This window comes from Panthera onca, chromosome A1, assembly GCF_046562875.1.
Source record: "Panthera onca isolate mPanOnc1 chromosome A1, mPanOnc1 haplotype 2, whole genome shotgun sequence".
NCBI lineage: Eukaryota > Metazoa > Chordata > Mammalia > Carnivora > Felidae > Panthera > Panthera onca.
In genome coordinates this window covers 42990322-43017578 of record NC_138339.1, presented here as the reverse complement: position 1 = coordinate 43017578, position 27257 = coordinate 42990322, and the positions used below count along the sequence as shown (strand labels likewise).

The 27257-nt window shown below is 54.7% G+C and overlaps 1 protein-coding gene across 8 annotated transcripts in view; it reads right to left on the bottom strand.

Annotated features, from left to right (window-relative positions):
- Positions 1-27257, bottom strand: part of TCOF1 (treacle ribosome biogenesis factor 1) — a 37930-nt gene that overhangs the window by 5705 nt on the left and 4968 nt on the right. For 2 of the 8 annotated variants that reach the window (XM_060634697.2, XM_060634696.2), the window contains exons 3-23: positions 26451-26590; positions 24374-24447; positions 23438-23624; positions 22760-22833; positions 21005-21235; positions 19555-19767; positions 19103-19336; positions 18756-18920; positions 18413-18595; positions 18001-18252; positions 17713-17910; positions 12129-12266; positions 11748-11933; positions 11465-11668; positions 11165-11305; positions 8621-8731; positions 4218-4404; positions 2824-2942; positions 1249-1362; positions 672-918; positions 66-151 (exon numbers count right to left, since the gene is read on the bottom strand). In XM_060634697.2, the coding sequence (XP_060490680.1) occupies positions 66-151; positions 672-918; positions 1249-1362; positions 2824-2942; positions 4218-4404; positions 8621-8731; positions 11165-11305; positions 11465-11668; positions 11748-11933; positions 12129-12266; positions 17713-17910; positions 18001-18252; positions 18413-18595; positions 18756-18920; positions 19103-19336; positions 19555-19767; positions 21005-21235; positions 22760-22833; positions 23438-23624; positions 24374-24447; positions 26451-26590 (3484 nt within the window). Of the gene's footprint in view, positions 1-65; positions 152-671; positions 919-1248; positions 1363-2823; positions 2943-4217; positions 4405-8620; positions 8732-11164; positions 11306-11464; positions 11669-11747; positions 11934-12128; positions 12267-17712; positions 17911-18000; positions 18253-18412; positions 18596-18755; positions 18921-19102; positions 19337-19554; positions 19768-21004; positions 21236-22759; positions 22834-23437; positions 23625-24373; positions 24448-26450; positions 26591-27257 lie in introns of those variants that run through there. The other 6 variants (XM_060634699.2, XM_060634698.2, XM_060634700.2 and 3 more) reach the window with 6 other exon arrangements.

The window sequence follows — 27257 nt, the reverse complement described above, 5'->3', positions numbered from 1 at the left end:
CATCAGGTGGCCTCGAGCTCCCGCCCCAAGGCCCCTGAGGTGCCAGCCCTCTCCCTGGCAGTTACCTGAGAGGGTGCCACCACCTCGTCCTCACTGGACTCTGCTGTGGTCTCCTCCACCAAGGTCTCCGTTGTGGAGGGGGCCGGACCTACTGGAGGAGCACAGGCACCCTGTTGGGAGGCCGGCTGCGTGGGGTGAGGCAGAGCCCTCCGGGAGGCCCCAGGAAGGCCTGAGATTTCCACATGCCCCCCGCCCTCCCACCCAAGGCTTTACCTGCTCCTATGACTCCCTTCCAGGGTCAACGGCTGTTTGCAGCCTTCTAAGTAAGACATCCAAATGCCAAAACCTTCTGTTCTAATTCCTGAGGCCCTACTTCCGCTTCTCTGCTTTTCTGGGGGTGGGGAAGGGGGCATGCCCCTGGAATGTTGGGAGACCAGTTACGAGCCTGGTACGAAAAAGCTGGGAGTGGTCAAACAGCGGAGTCTGATATCACTTGGACCAACCTCCTCATGGGGTTGCACAGGTGGGGAAACTGAGGCCCAGCATGGGATGACTAGGCCCAGGATGCAGAACAAGTGAAGATCCAGAGCACAGGCCTGAACTCAGGGCTCCACCAGGCCATCACTCCCCTCCTCTGGGCCCGCCGAGCCTTCCCCTCCTGGGACCCTCACCCAGTCTGTGGGCCGAGGGGACCATCTGGGGCCCATCAGCATCCTCCTCACTCCCTGAAGAGCTGCCGCTGCTGTCCTCACTGTCGTTGGAGGTCTCAGAGGCCTTGGCTCTGGGGCGTCCTGCAGGGGTGGCCGTGGCCTGCTGGACCACAGGAACCTCAGGTTTCCTGAACTTGTTGGTCACTTTGGCCTCCACACGGGCTCTCTGGGGACTCATCACAGGGAGTGTTCCCAGAGCACCGTCAACCTAATTTGGTGAAAAAAGAGAGTGGAAGGAAAAAAAAGAAGGGAAATAAGTCTTGGTGCCTCCTGAACACCCAGTTTCCCTACAGCTAGGCGACTGTTAGCTGCTTTGCACCCAGGCCTCAGCCCTCCCACAGATGCTCAGACCAGGGAGCAGAGAGTGCGGGGTATGGGGACGAGACAAGTGTACACGTCACAGTCACACAGCAGGCAAATGCTGGCCCTGGGACTCGGGCCCCTTCCTGGGCCCTCCCTTCTGCGCTCTGTAATTGTTCATCACTGTCCCCTCCAGGGTGGGGCCTGGCCCCAACACCACCCGGCTCCCCCAGCTCACCCCACTTGAAGACGGGGTCCTGGCAGCAGGAGGCTGGGCCTCACTGGCTTTCTGGGCAAGGACCTTCAGGGCGGCCTGAGTCAGCGGGAGGTGAGCAGGATTCCTCTTTGTCACCTGTGGACAGCCACAGGCAGCCCTGAGACTCCCAAGTTCTTAGGATGCCATCTATGCCGTGCCCTGGACAGATACTGGCTGGCACGGGAGGGGACCTGTAACCGCACAAGGAGCCATGGGGCTGGAGTGGGGGACTGAGGGACAGTCAAAGGGGCAATGCCACCATGTGGGCAGAAAATGGGGCCAGGCTTCAGGTTATAAGCTAATCGTATCGTTCTCAGAGGATCCAAAGGCTTCTAGCCCAGGGGTCGGAAGCAGCTGGGCCCCTACCCAAAGTCCCCCAACCCAATCCGAAGCCTTCACAACGGACAAGTCTCTAGCTGGGTGGCTGCAACAGCCTCCTCAAAGTCTCCCTGGTGCCTGCCGCTCCTGCTTCCCACATGCGCCAGCAGTCGGGGAGAGAGAACTGGAAGAGAGCTGGGCAGGGCTCCCCCTGAAAACCTCCAGGCCCCCTCTGCTGCCGCGTGTCCCCCACCATGGCCTGTCCGGACCGGCCCCTCTCGCCTTACTGCTTCCTCCGTCTCTTACCCCCAAGCACCTCCCCTGAGGGTCCCAGCACCTGTGTTTCCCTGGCTGGAGAACTCCCTGGCTCGCCTGCTTCTCTAGCCTCCTTGGGGAGGCCAGTCCTGTTGATCCTTCCTAAAGCGGCCCATCCCATTGTTCTCTAGCTTATATTCTTTCCTTCAAGCACCCACCAGTTGGTGAGTACTTTTATTTTCTGGCGTCCTCGTTTGATGGCCTGTGAGGGTAGGGATGCTCCCTGCCTTCTTCCTGCTGCATCCCCAGTGCCTGGCACCATCTGCTGGCTGAACGGCCAAATGGGTGCAGGCTGTTGGGTGCAGTGACCACAGCCCAGCCACCCACCCAACACCCGTGCTCCCTCCTGCCCTCTCAGAAGGGATGAGGCGCAACGGGACAGAAAAACTAACCGCTATGGCCCCAGGAGCAATGGACCGGCTGTGAGGAGACCTGGGTTCGGGCCCTGAATAATCCTGGACAAATCTCAACTGTCTTGTTGAAGGGCAGCACTCAGCTCCGTTGTTTGAACAGCGAGCCATTAACTCTACCCTGCTCAGGCTTCTGGATTTAGGCAAAGACCCAAGAGAAATGCACTAAAAGTGGTGAAAGCTAGGAAGTCACCGCTATCCACGCTACAAAAGTGCAAGGTTTGTTCCCGGCAATTCCAAACTGAGAGAGAAAAAGAAACCAAAAGCACAGCCGAGCCGGAACGGCTGCCGAGGGGTGCGCGGGGCAGCGCCAGCTCGGCCCGGACACCGTGCTTCGGACGACGCTTCCTCCTAGCTCAAAGGAATCCAGGAACCCGGTCAGGGCCGAGGGGGGGGGCGGTGGACAAAAGCAATGGCAGTCCCACCCAGCAGCATGTGCGGGTACCGAGGGGACAGAGGGCCCCTCACCCCTGCTGGCCTGCACAGCCCTCCCTCTCCCTCGCCTGCCAGGTACCTGAGCGACCGGTGCCTCCTGTTTCTTGCCTTCCGACACCCGACCGGACGCCTCACTGCTGCTGGCTCTGACAGCGGGCCTTGGGTGGGCCACGAGCGTGGTCGCGTTTGTTCTAGTGGCTGAGACGGAGCGGAGCAGGATGTAAGTCAGTGCACGCAAGAGCGATCCCTGATATCAGCCTGGGGACCTGGCCCAGGGCTCATGTCATCCGCAGAAGCCTGTGTAATGCCCTCCCTCAGTCTTGCACGGAGGAGCTGTCACCATCTCACGTTACAAGCTCAGGGTGCTGTGGCAGTGACCCCAGGATTTCCCTTTGCCCCTTCCCATTCTTCTGTCTTCGACGATGCTCCCCTCAGCTGGCCAGGCCACTACTTTGAGTAATGGTGGGGAGCACCGGTACCAAATGGGACTCTGTGCATTTAGAAGAGTCTCAACAATAGCACGGTCATCCGCAATGGCTCAGGTCCACGTGTTCACCATAGCACCATTCGTGCTAGTCCCAGAGCCCCCAGACAAAACCTTTCGCTCCCTCTAGTATGGCCCTGCCTACGTAAACTAGGCTAAGTCCACCCAAGGGACTGCCTTGTGGCCAGCAGGCATCCCATGGTAAATACGTAACGTCAAAATATATAAAAATTCCTGACATACATACATACATACAGTAACATACAGTATGATCTCACTTTACAAAAACACATACAAAGCTTAAGTTTTTGTAAAGTTAACAGCTATAAAACATCAACAATTATTCCAGACAGTGGGGTTACAGGGACACTCTTTCTTTTGTGCTGCTCTGTGTTTAATTAGCCTACCAAGATCAGGTATTATTACTATCTTCACAAAAAGCATTACAATATTAACCACTTTCCTGATGTCGTCGGTCATACCACAGATTCTCAGAAGTAAAAGAAACCCCAGATATGGCACTATCTCCCCCTGACAGATGCAATCCTTGCCTACAACGGTTGGCTGGGGATCACCTAACCCTCCTTACATACGAGCAAGAACAGGAGGCTCACTACCATTCGCCCTGTTCAGGCCGTCATTCACTACAAAGCCCTTCCTTAGATTATGTACAAAGTTGTTCTGCAGCTCCTAGCCACTAGCGTGGGTTCCACCCCTTGGAGTCGGCACACAGAAGTCATGGCAAATACTCCTCCAGAAATGGAGATCGGAGGTAGTTCCTTATAGGGATGAACCAAGCCCCGCCTGAGCAACATGCTGTGTTGACTCTGTCAGCATCCTCTCCCCTCCGGGCCTCGATGGGGTCTGTGCGTGTGGATGTGCTGGCTGGTGCATGCGTGTGCACGTATGTTATGTGCCGGCGGTCCCTCCCAGGTGAGCCTGGCAGGTGTGGCAGGGGAGTCAGCCCTGCATTACAGGCCTGTGCTCACCGGGAATGGAGCACTGCGTAGCAGGGATCACATCCTCATCCTCGCTCTCAGAGGAGGAGCTCCTGGCTGTGCTCTCCGAGGCCCGGGCCTTCCTCGGGGTGTTTGCAGCTGGGGCTTGTGTGGCGGTAGCAGCTGGGCCAGCTGGACTACGATTAGGGTCGACAAAAATCAGAGGGGGTTTAATCACCTTGAAAAACAAAAACAAAACATACCCCCCGAGTGATTAAAGGCTTGGCCAGGCAAAGGGGAAGTTGGGTGGGGGTTTACAGGGCAAGGGGTCCAGAGAGCTCAGGGCCGCTGGGAAGGCAGAGGCCATTCCAGCCGCCCAGGGCACTCCCGGCTCACCCTCAGGCCATGCACCTGCTAAGACCTGCACAGTACCTCACAGCTCAATAGGAGCCCATTGGACCTTCACAGGAACCCCTGAGGTCAGCAGCAGAAGCTCCATTGTACAGGTGAGAAAACTAAGCTTAGAGAGGAGAAAAGAACTGCCCAAGGGCGCACAGCTTAACAGAAACACAGCCAGGGCCAGATGCCCGCCCAGCAGGGTGCTCTAAGCACCACGCCCCTTGGCTGCCTGGGCCCTAACACACATTCACCTGAGGAGTTGTGCATCATCGAGCTGCCCCCACCCCAGCGACACAGAGCCAATGTCTTCAACAAACAAACCGCACGGGGGAAATACCCAACACATTAAGACCTAAGGGACTCCATGGAACACACCAGATGTAAAGAGTATTACTCATGAGACAATCCGGGAAATGGAGACACTGACTTTGTGGGTCAGCTTCTCAGGGGTGACGTTGGATGGTGGCTGTCCTTTAAAAAAAAGGAAGCCGGGGTACTGGGGAAGGAGCGGAGGGTTTGCGTGAAGCGAGCCTGGTCACGAATGCAGACCCGCTGAGGCTGGGGAAGACACGTGGGGGTTCTTTGATGCTGTTCTATCTTTGGGCAGGCTTTCCATCTTCCAGCGAGACAGCAAAAGACAAGAGAAAGCAGCAGCTCCTCGGGATCCCGCGGACCAGGCTGGGGTCACAGCTCCAGTGGATATGCCCACCGCTCGCACGCGCACGTCGCACGCATGGAGCCAGGAGTCAGGCCGCCAGATGAGCCCACCTTCCACCCTCGGGTCAGACTCGGTCTGAGCTCCACTCCCTGTCTGGCCTGGGGGGAAACACAGGAAGCAGGAGCAGCAGGAGGAAGTTGCCCAAGGCCGACGTCTAGGGCCCAGTCTTGCCCACCTCCAGGGCGCAGGGGGGCAGTGGGAGAGGCACCGTGAAAAGTAAAGCAGAGGGGTAACCGTGGAGGGTGGAAGCTTTGCTGGGCTGGGGCCCTTCCTACCCTTGCCAAACAGCCTCCCCCGCGGCTGCTCTGATCTGCCACTTCCAGAGCCTGCCTTCCCACATGATGAAAGAGAGAAGGATGGAAAGTGGGAGAAGGCTTACAGTTGAGGGAGGGGGGATCTATATATATGTGAGAAGACAGAAGAACAGATTGTCGGGGATGAAGAGAGGCACCGAACGCACCAAGGCAAACAATAGCGTCTGGGATGTTAAAAGCAGCTCGGCAGCAAACGCCTCCTCCTCCCTGCTCCACCTGCCCACATGGCCTCTGGGCCGGGGGCGGCGCAGGGGGCCTGGCTCGGAGGGCAGGGACACGACAGTAGTCCAGTGGCAGTGGATAGTTGAAAAGGTGGGTCATGCAACCCACAGATGAGGGGAAACCCGCCTCTGATCCTCCCTCTGCCAGACTTCACCATGTGGCCCAACCCCTGAGCTTCGTGGGCCTCAGTTTCCCACCTGTTGAAAGGGCTATTAGTAATCCCAGCCTGGGCTTGCTCACCAGAGGGGCTCTGATTCGCTTTGGAAACTGCAAAGCACAGGATACACATACAGAGGTGACAGTCAAAGACTCACTGGAAGCTGAGGCAGCCTGAACATTAGGCTGGGCCGCCCTGTGGGCACCAAGGTCCCAGAGGGAATGCAGGGACTCCCTTCCCACTGCAGAAGCAAACCTGGGGATCTTCTGTCAGAGCTGAGCTCTCCAACTGTGCCCTCATTCCAGTCTGCGGCAGAGTGGGGGAGGGGGCCGACTAGCCCAGGCTGTTAACCCCGCGGGGGGGCGGTGGGCAGGGGAGAACAGAGCCAAGAAAGCACCCCAAGAGCCTCAGAGAACTGCCTGGGGCTAGTTAACAGGTCCTGGGTCAGCCCTGCCCTAAGGGGCCAGGAAATCCCACCCTCCAAGGAGGAGCCTGGAGCTTCGGTGGTTCACCAGCCCCCAGGGAATGTCACCCCATGGGCCGAGAAGGCTGAGGCTCAAGAGAGGGCAAGTGGCCTCACTCAGGGTGACCAGCAAACTGTGCCAGAGCCGTACTGGAAGTTAGTTCTCCAGGCACCAGACAGGAGCTCCTTCCAGGACGAACCATGCCAGGGCTCCCACTTAATGCCCTAATTTAGCTCCTTACAGGCCTTGTTCTCTGACTCCACCTGAAACTCTGAAGGCAGGGCTTATGTCTTCTTAATACAGTGCCTCCCCAGACCTAGCACAGACCCTGGCCTGGGGTTAGCAATTGCCAGCACCACAGGGCTGAGCCACAGACCACCCCCAGGAATTCCTCTCAGAGAAAGAGGCTGGAGCCCATCCTTGCAGGTGGGGAGACTGAGGCACAGTGAGGGAGCCTGGGAATGGAGTCACAATCCCCTCCCCACCTCCCAGCCTGAGGCTCTGCCCACTACCCTGGCACCGATCCCTTTTCCCCACTGATGGGCTAATAATAAAGACAGAGTGAAACTTGTCAATAGAGAAGTGCTTGACAAATGCATAATAATGATAATAATCACAGCGCGCTGAGGACGGAGGCGCTAAAAACCCCCAGTCAGGAGGAGGCTGCGGCTTCCCCAGGCTGTGCCGTCTTCCCTGAATCCTAGGGAAACGCGCAAAATGTCAACTTTTGTCCTTCTTTTTTAACAGGGACTCCAGAATCTTCAGGACTAACGTACCAATTAAATGGTTCAGTTTAAGCGTGATGTTCATGGTAATTGTGTTAGTCCGCCCCCGCAGAGGAGGGCGAGGCAGCCCCCTCCCTCCCAGCTGTCCCGATCCGGAGCAGAGAAGGCACAGAGAAGGCGGCCTCGTAAGGGTGCCATGGAGAGCTAGAGGGCAATGCTGAACCGCCTTCCTCCTTCCCTGGAGAGGAGTGGGGAGGCAGTGCTGGGCATTGGGCAGAGCCCGGACGGCCTGGGTTCAAACGCCAGGTCTGTCCACTTGGCACTGGCCGTGTGATGCTGGGGTAGGTAGCTCGACTTCTCTGAGCCTCATTCCTTCCTCCTTAAAATGGGAATAAAAGAGGGACCTACCCTCACAGGGCTGTTGTAGGAATTACACAGAATAACGAAGTATGGCGTTTAGCACAGTGCTTGGCACACACACAGTGACCAACAACGTCGGATGTAGCCATTCATCAGGATTTTTATAATCCTTGCTACCGAGAAGAGAAAGGCAGTGAACCCCGTGCCCCACCACTCGGGGTGTGCAAGCACATGTGAACTTGCTGATGGAGTGGTCAGTACATGGTATGGTATGTGCGGGAGACGGTTAAGGAGACCCCACTCATCTGGTAACTGGAGGACTTGCGTCCCTGAGGGGACCTGGCAGAAGCTTCTAGGCACTTGGGGCTAGAGGACAAAGGGCAATTTTAGAAATTGCTAGAAAGGCTGGGGTTCACACAGGTTTGAACACCAGTCTTGTAGACTTAGGAAGCTGGGGAGACCCGGGGGGCTTGGTCCCAACCTCAGGGGTGCAGCTGGGGAGGGCTTGGGGTGCAGCAGAGCACGTGAACGTGTGCCACAGGTGCGCCAGCACGGTCTGCCCCCTGGCTTCAGACAAACCCCGTGGGGAAGGCTCCCAGGGCCACACACAAAGCAGAGACACAGGGAGGCAGGGGGCCGGTGTCTACCTCTGCCTTGGCTTCTTATGGGTCATGGGTATCTGAGGAATTGACTTCAACTCACTGGGCTCTGACTCCTGACACAGCAAATGGGCAAAAGCACGTGCCCTCCTACAGCAGAGCACAGACGCAGGAGGGGGACTGTTACTCTGCCTGCTTCCAGTGGAAACGTCTGGGCCTCAGAATGGTTAAGGTGTGCCCGTGGTCACGGAACTGGTGGCTGGGAGAGCTGGTGTTGACCCTACACTGGCTCTGAGGCCTAATGTTCAAGGGTGCTCTGTGGCCCACCTCTCAGGAGTTACCGTGAAAATGAATGTATCAAAACAGAGGGAAGAGTCCAGGAATCTGTGAAGTGCCGTTTAAATGGCAAAGAGCTGCCCTTGCCCCCACTCCGCCCACCCGAGGCCCACTGCCCTGTTCTGACTCTGCAGTGTCTCAAAGAGAAGGCAAGGCCTACCTGGCTGGCCGGGAGCTCCTCGCCACTGCTCTCCGAGGACCCTCTGGCATTCTTCTCTGGACGTGCTGGGGCCAGGGTCTTGCTTCTGGCAGTTTTGGAGTCACTCTCCTTCTGAGGGGACAAGCAGACGGGTAGGGGAGAGGTGTTAGCTGAGGGGGACCACAGCCAGTGAGCAATGACCCTCACACACGCTGGCTGTCCACGGAAGGCAGCACGGCCCCTTACTACACGCACAGGAGGACAGCTGCCGGCTTGGCCTGCCCCATAGCCAGTGGAAACACAGGCTTCCACTCTGCGAACACCCCTTCCCGAGTGTACTCTGACTTGAAAGGGACGTGCGAGTCAGACCCACTAAAAGCTGAGGGCTGGAGTGCTGTTGGCCAGGCGTCTGAATGAGGACAGAGCAGCCCAGGATGAGGTTGCAGAGGTGAGCCAGCGGCCCCAGCACAGCTCACATCTGGCTGTAACACCCCCAGGGAAAGGCAGGAGCCAGCTGGAGGTGGCCCAAGGCTGCCATCCCCTCCTGCCAGGCCAGGCATACACGAGGAAGGCTGGCTGGGCAGAAGCTGCTGTCGGGGGGCCAGAGGAGCAGGCACCAGGGGAAACCAGCTCAGGGGAGCCCAGGGCAGAGCAGAGGCCCCTCTTCACTACTCAGCCCAGCACCAAAGTGGCTGAGCCACCTAGGTTGCCCGAATCCAATTTCTCAAGAGACACTAGAAGATCCCGAAAATGGTGTCACTTCCTAATCTTTAAATGGGTCAGCTACAACCCACGCTGCAACTGCCATGCCCCCATGTGTTCCTTGCTAACAGAAACCCAACTCTGCTCTGGTAGTCTCTCTGCCCCCCACCAGGCTCTGAGGAGGGTGGCCCTTTCTCCCAGCCAATCACAGAACCACAAGACCCTTACCAATGAGCAGTTTGGGGTTGGTTTTTTTTTTTTTTTTTTTTGGGTCAGGGGAAGTACATGTCCTAGATCTGGACAAGGAGATAAGGGGTAAGGAGGTCAGCTGGGGGACTTCCTAGCTTTTCTGGAGGTGCTGCAGCCCTGCCCCGACCATGAGGCAGGTAGAGCGTAAGAAATCGAGGTTACCAATGATGCCGAGCTGAATGAACCACCTTTAGAGCAGCTTTACCCCAAAGCGTTGTACCCAAAAATAGGAGATGGCCAATCCCCTTTAAGCTCTTGCAGTTAGGTTTTCTCCTGAAGATTCAGATGTCCTGATACAGGAAACCACTTGAAACTTAAAAAACAAAAACACACCAAAATACTGCATGTCTAAACACGGCCGGGACCCTTGTGTCTTAGTCTGGCACTGAGGCCCCCAAAAATGGTACTGGTAACAAGCAACTAGAAGTGAGTATTGCCTACAGGATGGCTGGCCTTTGTGGAACACACCTGACTTCACATCCTTTCCCCTTGGCAACCCCTGCCCTCGGGCCCTAGAGTGCCTAGCTCCACTTTTTTGTCTGGTGAACCCCTGGTCTTCCTTCAAGTTCTGCTCAATCATCTCTTTTGGCCTCTCAGAGACCTGTTCTCCCAGTTCCATAGGACAGAGCACTACCAGAATATTCCTCAATAATACAGCCACTTCATCTTGCTCTACTGACTACAAGTCCCACTGAGGGCAGGGCCAACATCTTTTATCCCTCTATGTCTACCAGCTAGAGAGGGCACTCGTAGTTGGTCTCATGCATTGAGGGCAGAAGTCAGTGCTAGGAGTGCTCAACAGACTTCTTGGTACTTGTTTTACACGTGAAGAAAACAGGAATCTAAGAGGGGATGGGGCTCAGCCTGGCACAGCGATTCCCCTTAAGAAATGAAGATCTGGGGCAGCTGGGTGGCGCAGTCGGTTAAGCATCTGACTTTGGCTCAGGTCATAATCTCATGGTCATGAGTTCGAGCCCCGCATCAGGCTCTGTGCTGACAGGTCAGAGCCTGGAGCCTGCTTTGGATTCTGTGTCTCCCTCTGTCTCTGCCCAACCCACTCGCCTTCTGTCTCCGTCTCTCTCAAAAATAAACATACATTAAGAACAAAAAACAACACAAAGATCTGGCCACCTGAAGGGTACATTTCTACAAGGTCACAACTGGCTGCTGGAGCTGACAGGGACCGTGTTTCTAGATGGGGCAAGAGCTCTCCAGGTTGCCCTGGCTGCCACCACCCGCTACAGTCTCTCCTGACACCGAGGCTCGATGCTGACCACCAGGCCTATGTACATCATTTCCAGCACATGTCTGAGCCCGAGAAGTCCTGGAGTTTGTCCCCCTGGACTTCTACAGGACACAGCTGCTCCTGCTGCATTCTGCAAACAGAAGGAAGACCATCCGGAAAAAAAAGTTGGTTCCTCATTCCCTCCCTCTCTCTACTCCCCAGGCTTCACACCAGATGAGCTCTCCGTGGAGAGATGTACACGCCCACATGAGGGCCCAGGTGAGAGACGGGACTCCCTCCAGCTCCCCAGGGGACGCATGGTACCTGCCTCCCAGTCCAAGCCTCCTCAAGACTCCCTGTGACATCTCTGGATTCTTGGCCTCATTTACCTTGGCAGGAGTCGTTGGCCTAGGCTTCTGTGGGGCCGGTGTGTCCACTCGTGCTGGGGGGGCCTTGGTAGATTTAGGAGTGCCTGCGACACCTTTCGTCAGAGAGGCCTTGCTCTGGGGGGGGTTTACAGCAGGTTTCACCTAGAGACATGGAAGACAGCAGGTGGGATAAGGATCCGGGAGTCAAGCCTCGATCTGGTCTTCGTTCCTCATCTGGCCCCGAACCCAAGTTCTGAGCGAGGAGTGGGTGGCGGTGGCTCAGAGGCCCCGCGTGGCAGCCGCCTCCTCGTTAGGCCTCACCTGGGCTGGTGCCGCCGCCTCCTCCTCCTCCTCACTGTCAGACTCCTCCTCACTGCTGCTCTCCGAGTCCTCCTCTGGCTTCCTGGCCTGGGTGGCCACGGCTCCTGACTTCCCGGGGGAGACTGCTGCAGCCCCTTTCCTGGCGAACCCCTTGCCAGGGGCTGAGGCAGTTCTGACCTGGGGGGTCTTCCCCGAGGGCTTCGCCTGGAGTGAGAGAAACAGAGTCAGGGGAGGGAGTGAAAGGGACAGCACGGGGCTGCTCTCGGTCCTCCCCGGGCCTCACCTGAGCGAGGGCTCCCCCGTCACTGTCTGACTCCTCTTCACTGCTCTCCGAGCCCTCCTGTGGGCCCCCGACTGGCCCCGGCTGGGCCTGGGCTGCCGTGGCCACTGCTTTCCCCAGAGCTGCCACAGACCCCTGGCCCCTCACTGAGACAGCATTGCTCTGGGGTGTTCTTGCTGTTGGCTTTACCTGAGTCGTGAAGAGGTAAGTGTATTGGGGAAGGAAGTCGATGACAGGGTTCCACTTCGATTAAGCCCCACCCATGATGTGACCGTACGGAAGTCCCTTCCGCCCGCGCAGGGCCCTTGTCCAGGAGGAGGCAACTGCTTGGTCCTCCTCTCCACCCCACCTCTGGCACCTCCCGGGGCTTCTGGTCCCCCTTGCCTTGGCCGGGGACTCCTGTTTGGCGTGAGCTGCTGCAGTGGCCACTTTTCCGGGAGCAGACGCTGCCCCTTTGGCTGAAGCTGTTCTGGTGGAAGCTGGGTTGGCTTTGGTCTGTGGGGTTTTCGCTGAGGTCTTCACCTAGAAGGAGAAACAGGGATGACAGAACGGACAAGGTGAAGTGCAGCAGGGTGGTTAGCCAAGAACATGGATTCTGGAGTCCGAGGCCCGAGCTTGGATTCTTGTTCCTCCATTTAATGGCTGTGTGAAGCTGGGCAAATCATTGCCCTCACTGGGCCTCAGTTTCCTCCTCTGTAAAATGGAGGTCATAACAAGGCCCACCCACAGGTTTATTATGAGGATTAAATGACAGATTCATAATGTTTAACATGGTGCCTGGCACATAATAAGCATTCCTGTGAACTTATTATCGTGAGCACTTTTCTTAATGTTAGTTAAGTACAAGCCTACCCAGAGCACAGGTGTTTTCCAGGCCCCTTTTCAGCTAGGCAGCCATGAATTTAACTTCTGGCTAACAGAATGGAAGTTGAGTACACGATTCGACATCCTTACACATGCAAAAAACATGTGTCTTCTTCCTCCCAACTGGAAGAAATGCTGAGGTAACAGCTGGAGCTCAAGCAGCCATCTTAGTCTATGAGGTGGGAGCCGACACTCAGCATGGCAGAACGAGATAGAAAACCACTGTTGTTTCTTCCATTTCACCTAATCTTAGCGGCTATCCAGGTGATCCCCAAAAAGCCTGTTGGGGTATCCAAGCAAACACAGACTAGAGAGATGAGAGCAACAAAGAATAAAATCTTTGTGAAATTGTTGGTAAGAGTATGAAAGCAAAGCCTGTTGATGTAAAGTAGAATGAGGAATTTGACAGCCTGTCTAGGCCCCTGCCTCATTCAGAGAGGCCACCTAATCAGTGACATCCCCCACAGCCCAGCTTCCCTCATCCACACAAGACCAAGTAAAATTAAGAATCAGGACTTCAAGAAAGAAAACCCTCTAGAGCACAGACTGTGTCTGATAAAGGTCAAGGTGCTCATCAGCACCAAAAAGTCATCCTGAGGGGAGTAATGTATTTTACATACATTTAAGAAAACAAAAGACACCAGGACAAAGTTGACCTAACAAGTCTCAGTAAACTTAAAAGGGCTGAAATCATACCAAATATGTTCTCCAGCCACAATGGGATCAAAATAGAAATCAACCACAAAAAGTAATCTGCACAGTCCCAGATATTTGGAAATTAACCCACTTCTAAATAACCCATGGGTCAAAGAATAATAAAAAACCCAACATTTCAAAATTCATGGAATAAAGTTAATGCAGTCCTTACAGGGAAATTCACTGCATTAAACACTTACATTAGAAAAAAAGGAGAAGGACCCGGGTGGCCTCCAACTGCTTTTTTTCTGCTCAGGTCATGATCTCATATTTTGTGAGATGGGTCCTGAGTAGGGTGTAGGGCTTCATGATGTCAGTGGGGAGCGGGGGGGCGGTATGTGTGTGTTCCACTAGCCTGCTTAGGATTTTCTCTCCCTAACCAGCCCCCCCACCCTCTTGTGTGCACTCTCTCCAAATAAATACGTGAATAAATTTTAAAAAAATAAGAAAAAGAAAAAAGAAAAACAAGATATACAATAAACAATTTAAGATTCCGCCTTGGGGTGCCTGGGTGGCTCAGTAGGTTGAGCTTCTGACTTTGGCTCAGGTCATGATCTCACTCACGGTTTCTGAGTTCAAGCTCCACATCAGGCTCGCTGTCAGCACAGAGCCTGCTTCAAATCCTCTGTCCCTCTCTCTGTCCTTCTCTCGCTTGTGCACTCTCAAAAATAAATGCACATCTTAAGCTAGAAAGAGAAGCGCAAATTACTCCAAAAGAAGGAGTAATAAAAATAAAGATCAAAGCAGATGGGGTTAAGTCTCCAGCTCTTGATTTCAGCTCAAGTCATGATCTCACAGTTGTGAGATTAAGCCTGTATCAGGCTCCTCCTTGCTGGGCGTGGAGGCTTCTTAAGATTCTCTCCTCCCTCTGCCCCTCCTGCCCCCCACTTTCTCTTAAAATATAGGTAGGTACATACATACATACATACACACACACACATCAGAGTGGAAATTAACGAAATAAAAACCACAAAATAAATCAATGGAACCACAAGTTGTTTCTTTGAAAAGAACAACAAAATTGGTAAGTCTTTAGCTAGGCTGACCAAGAAATAGAAAACACAAATTACCAAAAATTAGGAAGAAGGCAGGACATCACTACAGACATTATGGAAATTAAAAAGAATTATAGGGAATATTATGAACAAATTTATGCCACCAAACTAGACAATAGAGATGAAAACACACAAGTTTCTAGAAAGGCAGAAATTATAAACTATGCACAAAATCACTAAAAGGTACAAAATAGAACTGACTCAAGAAGGAAGAAAACCTGAATAGGCCAATAGTCAATTTTCAAAATTGATTCAGTAATTAAAAATCTTCAGGGCACCTGGGTGACTCAGTTGGTTAAGTGTCCAACTTCGGCTCAGGTCATGATCTCACAGTTCTTGAGTTTGAGCCCCACACTGGGCTCGCTGCTGTCACCGAAGACCCGGCTTTGGATCCTCTGTCCCCAGCTCTCTCTGCCCCTCTTCCCCGCTTGCATGCTCTCTCTCAAAAATAAACACTAAAAAACCAAAAAATCTTCCACACACAAAAAATACAGGCCCAGATGGCTGTATTGGTGAATTCTACTAAAGAAGAAATAATACCAATCCAACATAAACCTTCAGAACACAAAGGAGAGAATACCACCCAACTCATTTTCTGAGGCCAGTTATCAGGGCAATACCAAAGCCAGGCTAAGACATCACATGAAGTCTATAGACTAGTATTCCTTATGGATATAAACACAAAAACCCTTAACAAATGATGAGCAAACCAAACCTGGCAAGAAAAAGGAGTATACACCATGACCAAGTGGGACTTATCACAAAAACAAAAGGTTGATTTAACACCTGAAAACCAACTAAGCGTAATACACTGCATTAATAGAACAAAGGAAAAAACCAGTAAGATCACTTCAACAAAAAAAAGCATTTGACAAAAATTCAACTAATAAAAACTCTCAACAAACTAGGAATAGAAAAGAGCTTGGGGCACGTGGCTGGCTTGGTCAGTAGAACATGTGACTCTTGACCTTGGGGTTGTGGATTCGAGCCCCATGAGGGTGCAGAGATTAAAGATAAAATCTTTAAAAAAAGAAAAAGAAAAGAACTTTCTCATCCTGATAAAGGGAATCTTTGAAAAATTTATAGCTGACATCCTATTAAACAGTGAAAGACTGAGTGCTGTGCCCTAAATTAAAAACAAGGCAAAGGTGTCTGCTCTCACCACTGCTATTCAGCACTGTACTGGAGGTTCTAGCCAGTGCAGTAAGACAAGAAAAAGAAATAAAAGCCGTGTAGATTGAAGAGGAAAAAGTGAAGCTGTCTTTATTCACAGACAACAAGATCTATATATAAAAAACCCTAGGGAATCTATAAAAGCCATGAAAATTGATAAGCAAACGTCATCACAGGATGGAAGATCAACATACAAGGCAAGGTCAGACTCCAAAGGCACTCTACCACTCACGCAGCCATTCCTCACACTCTGACTGACCAGCTCTCCCACCCTTCTCACACAAAGGCTCTCTTCCTATAGCATTTCAATCAAGAATCACCTCCTTCCTTGGTCTCTGGCACATCTGGTTTTCCAGAACCAATCCTGTCTTTGTTACATTATTTTGAACCTCAGCTCTCACATGGATGGTTTCCTTTGAGCTGTGTGAGGTCTCTGAGCAGACCAGCAGCTACGTGTCTCACTTCTGACCCCAGCTACACTGAGCAGTGTGGAACCCACTTAGTATGTACAGACAGCATTTTGAGAGTGAGGCCACACAAGTATTATTTCATTTAATCCTCCTAACCCCGTAACAGGAGCTTAATTAGCCTTATCCTCCAGATAAGATTCCCATCAGACCCGCTGGTCTCAGTGGGGGCAATTCAGGCCTCTTGAAATTAGGCAAGGCACCATCTCCTGACAGGGCACCAGGCTAGAAAGCTGGGCCCCTAGAGAGGGATTAGCCGCTTTGTTTTGCACCTTGGGAGGAAGTAAGGCCCCACAACATAATCATGTCTGTGGTTGGAAAAGTTTGGGCCAAAATGGAGCAGGAGGAAGCATAAAAGGCCAAGGCTTCTGAGGCGGGCACGCTGGGGTGCAGGCCCAGCTGACCCTCATTGGCTTGCTGAGCTGAAGCTGGTCAGCAAACAACTCTTCTAAGCTCTAATTTCCTCCTCCAGAAACGAAAGCAAATGAACACCTATCTAATGGTATTGGTGGGAGGTTCAGATGGGGAGACAAATACTTAGGCGATGGGCACAGTGACACTTTTCAGGCGTTGGTCTGGAATGTGTCTGCAGCGTGGAAACGGGACAAGAGCTGCTGGGCTGGGACTCCAACAGGGCCCACACGCACCTGTCAAATCACAGGGGAATCACAGGACCCTGGGTCCCACAAGGCAACTGTGAGAGGGGGACAAAAGAAAATCCCATAGAAAACACGTGCTCTGGTACAAGGAAAATAGAAATGACTAATTTGTGAGTGGTTATTGGGGAGGAAAAAAAAGAGCGACAATTACAAATAAGCCATGGGTGAGCATGAGGTGTGAGCCATCTTCACTTTTCCCAGCTCAACTCTTCCAGGCTGGGAGGGGACTCCTGATTCTGTTCCCCATCAGCCTGGCCCACCCTAAGGGAGGCAGAGGAGTGAGCTTGCTGTGTGCACAGGGCCCTTGCTGCGTACGGTAGGTGAGAGCTCATTAAATTCTCAACCCTGTGACGGCTAATTTCCAATTTACAGAAGAGTCAGTAAAGGCCCTGATAGGTAGGAATCAATTGGTAGGAAATGGGGCCAGGACTTGAACCCAGGCAGTCTGGCTCCAAGCCCCCTGCTCTGTCTGCCACTGCATCATTTCCCCCAGTGATCCCACCAAAATGCTCTGCTCGGGGCAGCTCCCTCAGGCCAGGCACTCTCCCACCCTCCGGGCACAGGCAGGTTTCTGTGCCTGGAACACTCCATTTCCCCTGGCCAGATCTTTCAAGCCTACAATTCCAATGCCACTTCCTCCAGGAGGCCTTCCCTCTGGGGAAACCCCGAGACGCTACCACCCGCAGTGCTGTAACCCAGGTACATGATCTATCTTCCACCTTATCACATTATGCTGGACTAGCCTGTGTGCACATCCACGCCCCCAGCTAGACTGGGAACTCCCTGAGGGAGACAGGGCAGCACCAGGCAGAGGAGCGCTCCACAGAGCTTGCGGGTGGCATAAGGAGTCTCAATGGGAGCTGAGAAGGCCATGGGGGAGACTGCACCTCTGACAGGGGAGGAGACCGAGTAAAAAGTGGGGAACCAGGCTGAGTTGAGGCTGCTCTCGAGGCTTCTGCACAGCCAGGGGCAAGCCCAGCCCAGAAAAGCCCCTCCTCAGCCCTGCCCCGGGCCCTGGTGTGGGCGGGATGGGCTGGATCTTCGCAGGCCTCACCTGGGCTGGGGCTGCGGTCACCTCCTCACTGTCTGATTCCTCCTCACTGCTCTCTGAATCTTCCTGCACCTCAGCTTTAGCCGGGGCCATTGCAGGCCCTGCCTTCCCAGCGGGTACTGGGACAGCCCCTTGGCCCGAGGACCCCTTGGTGGGTGCAGAGGCAGCTTTCACCGGGACGCTTTTACCCGCAGACTTTGCCTGGAATGATAAGGAAGAGACACGTATCTCAGGAGGTCAAAGGGCGACAAGAGGACTAGCCCCGAATCTGCCAGACCAACTTGGCCTCACCTGTCCTGCTGGTGGGGCAGGAGTGGTCTCCTCCTCACTCTCCGACTCCTCGCTGCTTGAAGAGGCCTCGGGCCTCTGGGCGCCCCTGGCCAGAGCTGGGGATGAGGCGCAGGCTGGAGAGGATGCGGCTCCTGCCTTCCAAGGAGCTGGCGTGCCCACTCGCACCTGGGGAACCTTGGCAGGTGCAGGGGTAACGGGGGTGCCCTTCTTTGGAGGGGCCTGGGTCTGGGGTGTTTTCATAGCTGGTTTTGCCTGAGAGGAAGAAGTCAGAAGCTAAAGAAGGAGCCTGAGCTCAGAGCCCCCATCTGTTCTGGGGCGGAGCCCCGCCGCCACGCCTCCCCACAGCTCCCTGGGGAGCCGACGGGTGCCAGTGGCTCAGGTCAGGCTGTGGGACAGCCCCTCCCGGGCCCACCTGGGCTGGAGCCACGGCTGCAGGCGCCTCCTCTTCACTGTCTGACTCCTCCTCACTGCTCTCTGACTCGTCCTTGCACTTTTCGGCCTTGCCCTGGGTGGCTGCAGGCCCTGCCTTCTGAGGGGGCCCCGTGGCAGGACGTGAGGCAGCTGTAACCTGGATGATCTTCCCCGAGGACTTTGCCTGCAGAGAGAGACACACAGGATCAGGGGAGGGAGCACAAAGTATGGCTGTGTGCAGAGACACCAGTAACCAAGAGGGCAAACAGAGTCAGCGTGTGGGTGGGTGGGGGCGGCTCCTGACACTGAGGGGGAAGGAAGAAACATACAGGCAGGAGCCTCACCTGGGCCGGCGCCTCCCCCTCGCTGTCTGACTCCTCCTCGCTGCTGCTCTCTGAGTCCTCCTCCTGCTTCCCTGCTTGGGTGGCTGCAGGCCCTGCCTTCTGAGGGGGCCCCTTCACGGGACCGGAGGCTGCTCTGACCTGGGAGTTTTGCCCCAAGGGCTTTGCCTGGAGTAGCAAAAGACAGGATCAGGGCAGGAGCCCACAGGAGACTAGCCGTGAGGGAAGACCAGGTGAGGAGAGCAAATGCAGGGCACGGGACCCAAGGTGTGGAAGGGGGGGACAAGCCGACAGACAGGCTCTCCAGAATGGGGTAGACCGCGCCGTTGCGGGGCATCCTGCAGCCTCACCTGACCAGGGCTTGTGGCTAGGGGCACGGCTGCTGGCGCTTCCCCCTCGCTGTCGGACTCCTCAGTGCTGCTCTCTGGGTCTTCTTCCCCCTTCCCCTTCCCCTTCCCCACCTGAGCCTGGGCAGCTGTAGGCCCTGCCTTGCCAGGGGGCACTGGAGGGGCCCCTTTCCTAGGGGACTCCTTGGCAGAGGCTGCGGCAGCTTTGACCTGGGGGGTCTTCCCTGAAGGCTTCACCTGGAGGGAGACAAGCAGAATCAGGAGGGAGCACAAGGGTGGACGTGAGGAGACACAAGAGGCCGGACAGGGCAAAGGACGCCACGCACACCGCAGGGGAGAAGGGGTAGGGCTCCAAGCGTGTCTAGGGCCCTGGCAGACAGAGAGCGGAACCGGTCCTCAGAAGGCCTCCTGTGGAGGGGCACGGGCTTCATGGACTCTCCCTCCCCAGGCCTCACCTGAAGTGGCATCTTGGCAGCTGGCGGCTCCTCCTCGCTGTCAGACTCCTCCTCACTGCTGCTCTCTGAATCCTCCTCTGGCTTCCCTGACTTGGCCTGGGCAGCTGCAGGCCCTGTCCTCCCAGGGGGTGCTGGGGTGGCCCCTTTCCCAGGGGTCCCCTTAACGGGGCCCGAGGCGGCCCTGGCCTGGACAATTTTCTCCGAGGCCTTTGCCTAGTAAGAGAGAAAGGGCGGTTTTGTTGCCCTCCTCACCCTCCAGTGTGCCATCAGGACGAAGCCTAGGCCTTAGCTGGGGCTCACGAGAGCCCCCTGTGCTTCTCACTCTCCACCTGGACCGGGGCTCAGGCCCGGCCCGACAGCTTCTCTCTCACTCCCGGGGCCTTCGCAGCCTTGCCCAGCTCACTTGGCCACCGCTGCCTCCTCCTCTAGGTCCGAGATACACACCAGTTCGTCGTGGCAGTTCTCCCCGACACCCCTGCACCACTCCCGGAGTCACTCACACACAGGCATCAGAGACAGGCTCCCTTGGCTGGGCTCCCGTCAGCGGGTGAGCCCTGAGAGCACAGGCTCCACGGCTGGCGTGGTCGACCACTGTACTCCGGGTCACAATTCTCTCTCCCACTGCCACATCAGGGCCCGGGCACTTGCCGTGCTCCCCAGCAGAACGACCGTTGTCCAAATGTCCACGTGGCACACACCCCCGCATTGCTCCTTCAGGCCCGCAACGTCTCTGTAAGGCCTTCCCTAAGCCGCTGTTTTAATGACCCTTCCTACAGCCCGCCCCCCGCCCCCTTACCTTCCTCGTTACCACCCAGCAAGATGAACTTTATTTTACTTATTGTACCTCTCCTTTACCATCCGGCCCTGGGCTGGGACCTCCACTCCTGGGCCTCACCGGGCCAGCTTTGGGGCCTTTTACCACCACTGTCTGATGCTTCCTCCTCCTGGCTCTCCGACTCCAACAGCTTCCCAGCCCCTCTGCTTTCCCTTCAGATGCACCCAGAGTCTTGGCCACCCAGCCCAGAGGAGTGGGTCCCGGCAGATGGAAGGTAAAGATTCCTGTTAGCTAAGAAGCCATGACTTGGCCGAAGAAGCCAGAGGACTAGGCAATTAAAACTTAAGTCCCTTCACAATAGGACCGGCTGGCCATATCCCATTCTCGAGACAGGAAAACTGAGGTAAAGGGGAGTTGCTGACAGAGAGGAGGGTGCAAGGCCACCCTGTGGGAAGTAGCTCTTCCAGGCTGCGGTTCAGACAAGAAGGCAATTTCCATAGGGGACTGACAAGCCCAGCTGCCCTTGCCCTTCAGTTTTCATACCCCCATCTCCTGCTCCCCAAACCCCAAGGTGAGTCTTATCTGGCAGAGGAGACGAGGTGCTCCTTATATAGCCATTCGGCAGCCTCCGGGGGACCTGAGGACGCCGAGGGGTGGTCTGCCCCCAGGACTCACCTGGTGGGGCGGCTCCAAAGGGGCCCCCTCCTCACTCTCAGACGACTCCTCACTGCTCTCTGAGTCCTCTTCTGGCTTCTTGGCCTTGCTGGCTAGGGTCAGGGCACCTCCTCTGACTTGGGGTGTCACATCCCCTGACTTCCCAGGGGTTGGGGCTGCCCCTCTCCCTAGGGAGTCCTTGGCAGGGGCTGGTGAGGTTTTGACCTGGGGTGGTTTTACTGAAGGTTTCACCTGGAACAAGAGGATGCAATTAGAGAAGAAATAATAATCTTTGCCTCTGAGGGCTATGAGAGGTTTCATGGTTTACAAAGCCCTTTCCTAACATCATCCAATTCTCAAAGAACTCCAAGTCAGATGCTATCTTTACACCCATTTTCCAGAAAAGGACAAGAAGCTCAGGGAGGTTAAGTCACTCAAGACCAACACTAAGGGCAAAGTCATGACTAGAACCCATGTCTGTGTCGCCTTGTGGGCAGAACTCCCATCCACTATGCTCTCCTGCTGCCTGGCACACAGGGGCAGCCTCTCTCAACCAGAAGGCCCACCCTATCTGCCCCTTCAACTACAGGGGTATCCGATCATGGTGGCCTTCCCAGGGGCTGGGAGGCCAGGATCTGAATGCCAGGCTTGCCGAGGTACCCTGGGCACATTCCTTTCCTCCATGGGCTCTTTCGTAGACTTCTAAAATTCTGACGTTCCTAAGGCAGGCAGTACCCTACCTCCACCTCCGTCATCAGGTAGATTTCACCTGACCCTGGGTTTCTGGGGCAGCCATCCCCTCAATCGCAAACTCCTCGCTGCTGCCAGGGCCCTGTGCTGGCCTCTGGCCCACCAATGCTGTGTGTTTGGCTGCTGGTTTCCCAGGGCCAAGTAGGAATGGGAGCCTGGTGCTCTTATGGCTGTACCCAGCGCCTGAAAGTGGGGATGGACGTGGGGAGAGGATAGGCCTGGAGTGGATGGGAGGAAGGTCTCCACCTTCACAGGTTACTGGGTGAGGCAGGAGGTGAGAAGTACTCCAGGCACCCCAGGGATGTGGCCCCCTGCCTACCTCTGATCTCCTCTTAATTAAGGCACTTTCACCTCATTCACATTTTTGTTACGGCCCCTCAGGGCTCTCTACATTCTCCCTTTATAGTAACCATGAGCACTGAGGTCAGACTTCTGCGGGACCCCCCCACCTCCCACGTCCCCATAGCAGCAGCAATCACGCACCTCGTGCTGCCACTAGATTCCCAAGGCCCAGCTGCACAATAAGGAAGGACTTCCGGGTCACAGTTCAGAGCAGAGATGAGGCCACAGACCAAGACCTGACTGTCTCTGACCAAGCGCCCAGGCCTGGCATCCACCCAGAACCACTCAGCAGCCTCGCCTAACTCACCCAGACCACACCGCAGGTCGGCCACCCGCCTGCCCATGGGCTCATGCAGCTCTTTCTGCTTGAACCCTGCCCCCACATCCCTTCCTGGAGAATCCTCTGTGTGTCAAGGCCCTGCTCCAGTGCCACCTCTCCCAGGAAGCCTTCCCTGGTCTCACACACTGGACGGCGTCTCTCCCCCACAACCCTAGACCTTTTTCACACCCGTGGTGTGACGACAGCACCTGGCTCCGTTCCCCAGGCCTCAGCCTTTCCAGCTCCCGGTCACCCTGAAACACTTGCTCGGTTGATTTGGCCCCGCTGGTGTGCGAAGCCCCGGCCAGGCCCCTGGGAGGGTTAGAGGTTTGCAGAGGCAGCTCCCGAGGACGGGTGGCAATTACCTCCACATATGTCTCATCGCTCGAGGTGGAGGTCTCCTCGCTGGAGCTGTCAGCCTGGCTGGCCGATGCCATTCCTGGGGGACGAAGCGGGAGAGGACTGAGGGCCTGCCCTTCCGGACTCCCCTCCCCGGCTCTCTGCCAGGCCAGGAAATGAGACGCAGGTGCCTGTGCTTGCTTCCCGAGTGCGGACCTTCAGCCCCACCTACCTTGAAGCCCCACAGCTGAGGCACGTGCCACTCGTATGCTTGTGTTGCCCACACCTCTGTGACCCCGGGAAGACTCATGCTAGGTCCTACCACACACAAGCCACCGTCTGCTAGTCCGGGCATCTCCTTCCATCATCACACTGAGGCAGGCAGGGCAAACGCCTATTTCACACGAGAAACTGGAGCGAACCCAGGCCTCGGTTTAGCCTCAGCCTCCACAGTGGGCCCTGTACCCAGCTGAGAGCAATAAACCAGAAAATGCTCCACCATCACCTGGGCTGCTCAAACTCTCTTAGCAAAGCTGACATGTCCCTGCAGCAGACCCTCCCTTATTGGGGCGGCGCGGGGCCTTACTGCCATGGAGACAGACCTCTAAATTCCAGAACGTCCCAGAGCTTGACAAAGCAGTGCCGGGCCTGCCTCCCCAGCCCAAACTCAGGGGGCTTGGCGTCTACAAGTTGGGGACGCTCACCAGGCTTGGCCGTGGTTCTGAGGGCCTGGACACTGCCCTCCTCCTCAGTTTCTGAGGCCAGGATGGTATTCGCTGAAGGCCCTGCTGACTTCTTAGGTGACCTCCCAGACAGAAGGTGGGCCACTACCTTCCCAGCGGCAGGATGCGGTGTGGAGTTCACTACCTTGCCGGCCTTCTTGGTCTTTGCCTACAAAGGACAGGGGTGACAGACACGCTGGGTGTGGCCTGGTGAATGACCAGCACAGACCGCTTCCCAGGCGTAGGAGTTCGGACAGATTACCTCCCTTGGTCTGTTTCTTCACCTTTAAGATGGGGCTGAGAACGGTACCTCCCCTCACAGAGGCACGGAGAAAACCAAATTACAGCTCTTGGGACCCAGGAGTTACTGGCTAAGCGGTAACTGGCAGCCTGCTGCGGCCGTCCTCACTACCTCGTGCTGTAGTTGGCATTCCAGGTATCTCAGGGACGTGTGCTTTACACGTCTGTGATGCTGCTTTGTGGACTACCAGCAACAGTATTCTACCTTCTCAGGAGCTGCAGTCTAGAAAATGGTTTTCCAGCTTTCAGACCCACAGGTGTCTTACTCACTGTGGTGCCCCCACTGCCTCCCACGGTGCCTGGAAAGTAACTGGATCAGTAACAGGCCGTTGGCTGAACAGGTGAATGCACGGATGAAGGAGGAAAGAAATTGTTACAGGTGCATGATGTGCCCAGCAGCCCAAAGCAGTGGGGCATCACCTCCATTTTACAGAAAAGGAAACTGAGGCCCAGAGAGGTAAAGGAGTCACCAGGATCACACAGCTGGTGATAAAGGCCCAGAACTGAATCCAGGTTGGGTAACTGCTCATAACCCTATCCTTCTCTGACACAGGGGACTGTCCCCCTACAGGGCACGTAACTCCCAAAGGGCGACAGCTTGGAGGTGGTCCTACTCACCCTGGCTTTTTCTTTCGTGCCTGATGGCACAACTGCCCCCGGAACCGAGGAGTTGGTGGGCGCCAGTCTTGGGGCTGCAAGACACAGACACCTGCTGCATGAACCAGATGAGCTTTTTTTTCCTCATTTAAGAACAGCCAACAGGTTTCAGCTCACCTAACGATTCAATTGGTATGGCTGTGCCTGGCGCTGGCCTGAGCATCTGAGACTGAGCCCAGACTTGTGGGAAAGAGCTCTGGGGTGCACGAGCCACATCCAGCAGGAGCGGGAGAGCGGGGCAACACGAAAGCCACGGGTGTGCATCCCCCATGGAGCCCCAACTCCCTGATGGCACGAGACACTGAAGACCCCAGAAAAGGAAGCACTGGCTCACAGTGCCGCTGCAGATCCCCTCGAAGGCACCACATGACTTCAGGGTGGGCCATCCCCACAGGCTACCACGTTGCAGCCCCGAGAGTCACTCAGCAGGACAGGGGCAGCAGTCAGGCAGCCAGCCCCTGGTCCACAGAGAAAGCTGCTCGGGATTTCAACAGTTTGTATTGGGAAAAGGAGCTGAACTATGAGACCGGAAACTGGTGAGATGTTGAGACCTACAGATTCTGGGTGATCTTCCAGCAGGAAACTTGTCTCCCCAAATGTCAGACAGGGTAAGATTTCTAGGGTATGCTGTGACATGGGACACTGCTGAGATGAATGGCATGGTCTGACTCTCTTCCTGGCATTTAACTCCATCTCCCTCTCTTTTTTAGACACATCTGTAAGTACAGAGGAAGTACAGCGAACCACACAGTCCCAACCATTGCCAGCTTGTGGCCTGTGTGATGTCAACCGGCCTCTCCAGTACCCTTCCCCATCAAGTACTATATCATGTTGCCCACAAACATTTCAGCGTGTTTCTTGCAACGATTCCCTTATCATAGAAAAAATTCATGAAATAAAAATCCATTAAGATCAAATATCAGTCAGTATGAAATTGAACAATTTTTGCTTTTACATAGTGTGTGGATGTGGACATGCATGTATGCACGGCTATCTGTATGACTAGATGCGCAAGGGACAGTTTTAAAGCTACCCACCAGGATGCATTCAGGGGGTAAAAGGGACCCATCCAGGGTAGAATAGAAAACCTCTCATTTTTCTTCCATATGCTTACATATAGTTCAAAGTGGACTTGTTTTGCATTTATAATTTTAAAAGATGAAGATATAAGATATGTATTTAATATGATCTTGAATATTTTTAAAAACATACTCAGGAAAAATAAATGGAAGAATAATTTGCCAAATCGTAGGTGGCAAAAATGTGGGTAATTTTTTTTTCCTGCCTTTTTAACAAGAAATTTGCATATCCATAATGAATCCTGTATTTCCTTTACAATCAGAAAATACATTTAAGAATCAAGAAATCACCTTCTATGTAAGCAAAAGCTAATAACCTTGCAGAGAAAAAGGATGATTCCTCTGTGGAGTCAAAATCTGTTGGTTAAAACACAAACTGTCGGGAGGACTTGGGGAGAAGGGGCTGTGAAGGCCTCACGGGGTCAACCCTGCCAATGCTCTGAAACCAGAGTGCCCGGGACAGCCTTCCAGGGCTAACTTGCACGCGTCCAAAACAACAGGAAAGCCAGCCGCTCCCCCAGCAGCCACAGGTGACACAGAAAAGGTGCCTGCCAACTGCCCTCTCTGCAATCTTTCCAGCGGTTTTTCTACAAACGCAGGCTTCTTTCCACCTTTGTCAGAATCACCTGGGGGCTTGTAAAAATGTGGCTGTTGTACCCCAAGTTAGGCTGTAAGGGCCCAGCTAAGTTTTTGTTCACCACTGGATTCCCAGTACCTCGGACACAACGTCTGCCATGAGAAAGGGTTCAAATAAATACTGCAGTAGGTATGTGGGGCCCTCCAACCTTCTCTCTAGAAGGTCCTGGTCTTCCCAGGGCCCACTGGAGGGGAACCTGGAGGTGGACTCTCCCCTGGAACAACCCAATATCCAAAAGCCTGTTCCCCAGAGCTGCAGGGCCCTGGGCTGAGCTCCCACCAACACCAATGACCGAGGCTCCCCCGGGGCGTGGGACTCGTACTGGCTTTGGCGGTCTCGGCCTCTGCCTCCTCCTCCTCTTCTGAGCTCTCTGAGCTGCTAATGGGGTCGGACACACGGGTCTTCTTAGCCTGCAGCGCTGCATCTTCCTCTGCCTTCCGCTTCTGGCCAACCTCTGACGTCCTGCAGGACAAGGGTAACTAGCTGTACCAACCAGGTGACAAGGGCAAGGCCAGGAGATTTGACAAGAAAGACCCCCCCCCCCGCCCACAACCCCTGCCAGGAAATGCGCAGAGTTTGAAAACACAGCGTAGATACACTTGTATTCTGCCTTTTCACCCATTTCATACACTGGTTGTACAACTATTAGTCTCCAAAATAATCAGTAACCTTACATAGTCACAGCAGCTAGCCATCACTGACTGGTATGTGCCAGCACCTGTGGGCTGTTCATAGAATCATCTGGGTTCTCCCTCCTCCAGAACTTAGAGCACCTATAGTGCCCTCTTTCTGGAAGCCCTGCTCCTTCTTGTCCCTTAGGCCTCATCTCCAATACAGCTTCTTCAAAGCCCCTCCCTGATCATGATTGCCCTCCCCCTGACATTCTCCACTCTGTCATCCTGTTTCATTTTCTTCAGAGCACTTTTCTCTCTCCTGTTATTCTACTTACTTCCTGCCTGACTCCCTCACTACAAGGTCAAACCCGGGGCGGGGGGAGGGGCTGGCAGGAACCTCTGCTAGCTCGCTAAGTATCTTCAGCACATAGCACACATCTCAAAAAATGAACGACTCAGTGACTTGCTCAGGGTCAAAGAGTAAGTTTTGGGCATCAGCGGGACAAGCACCCAGA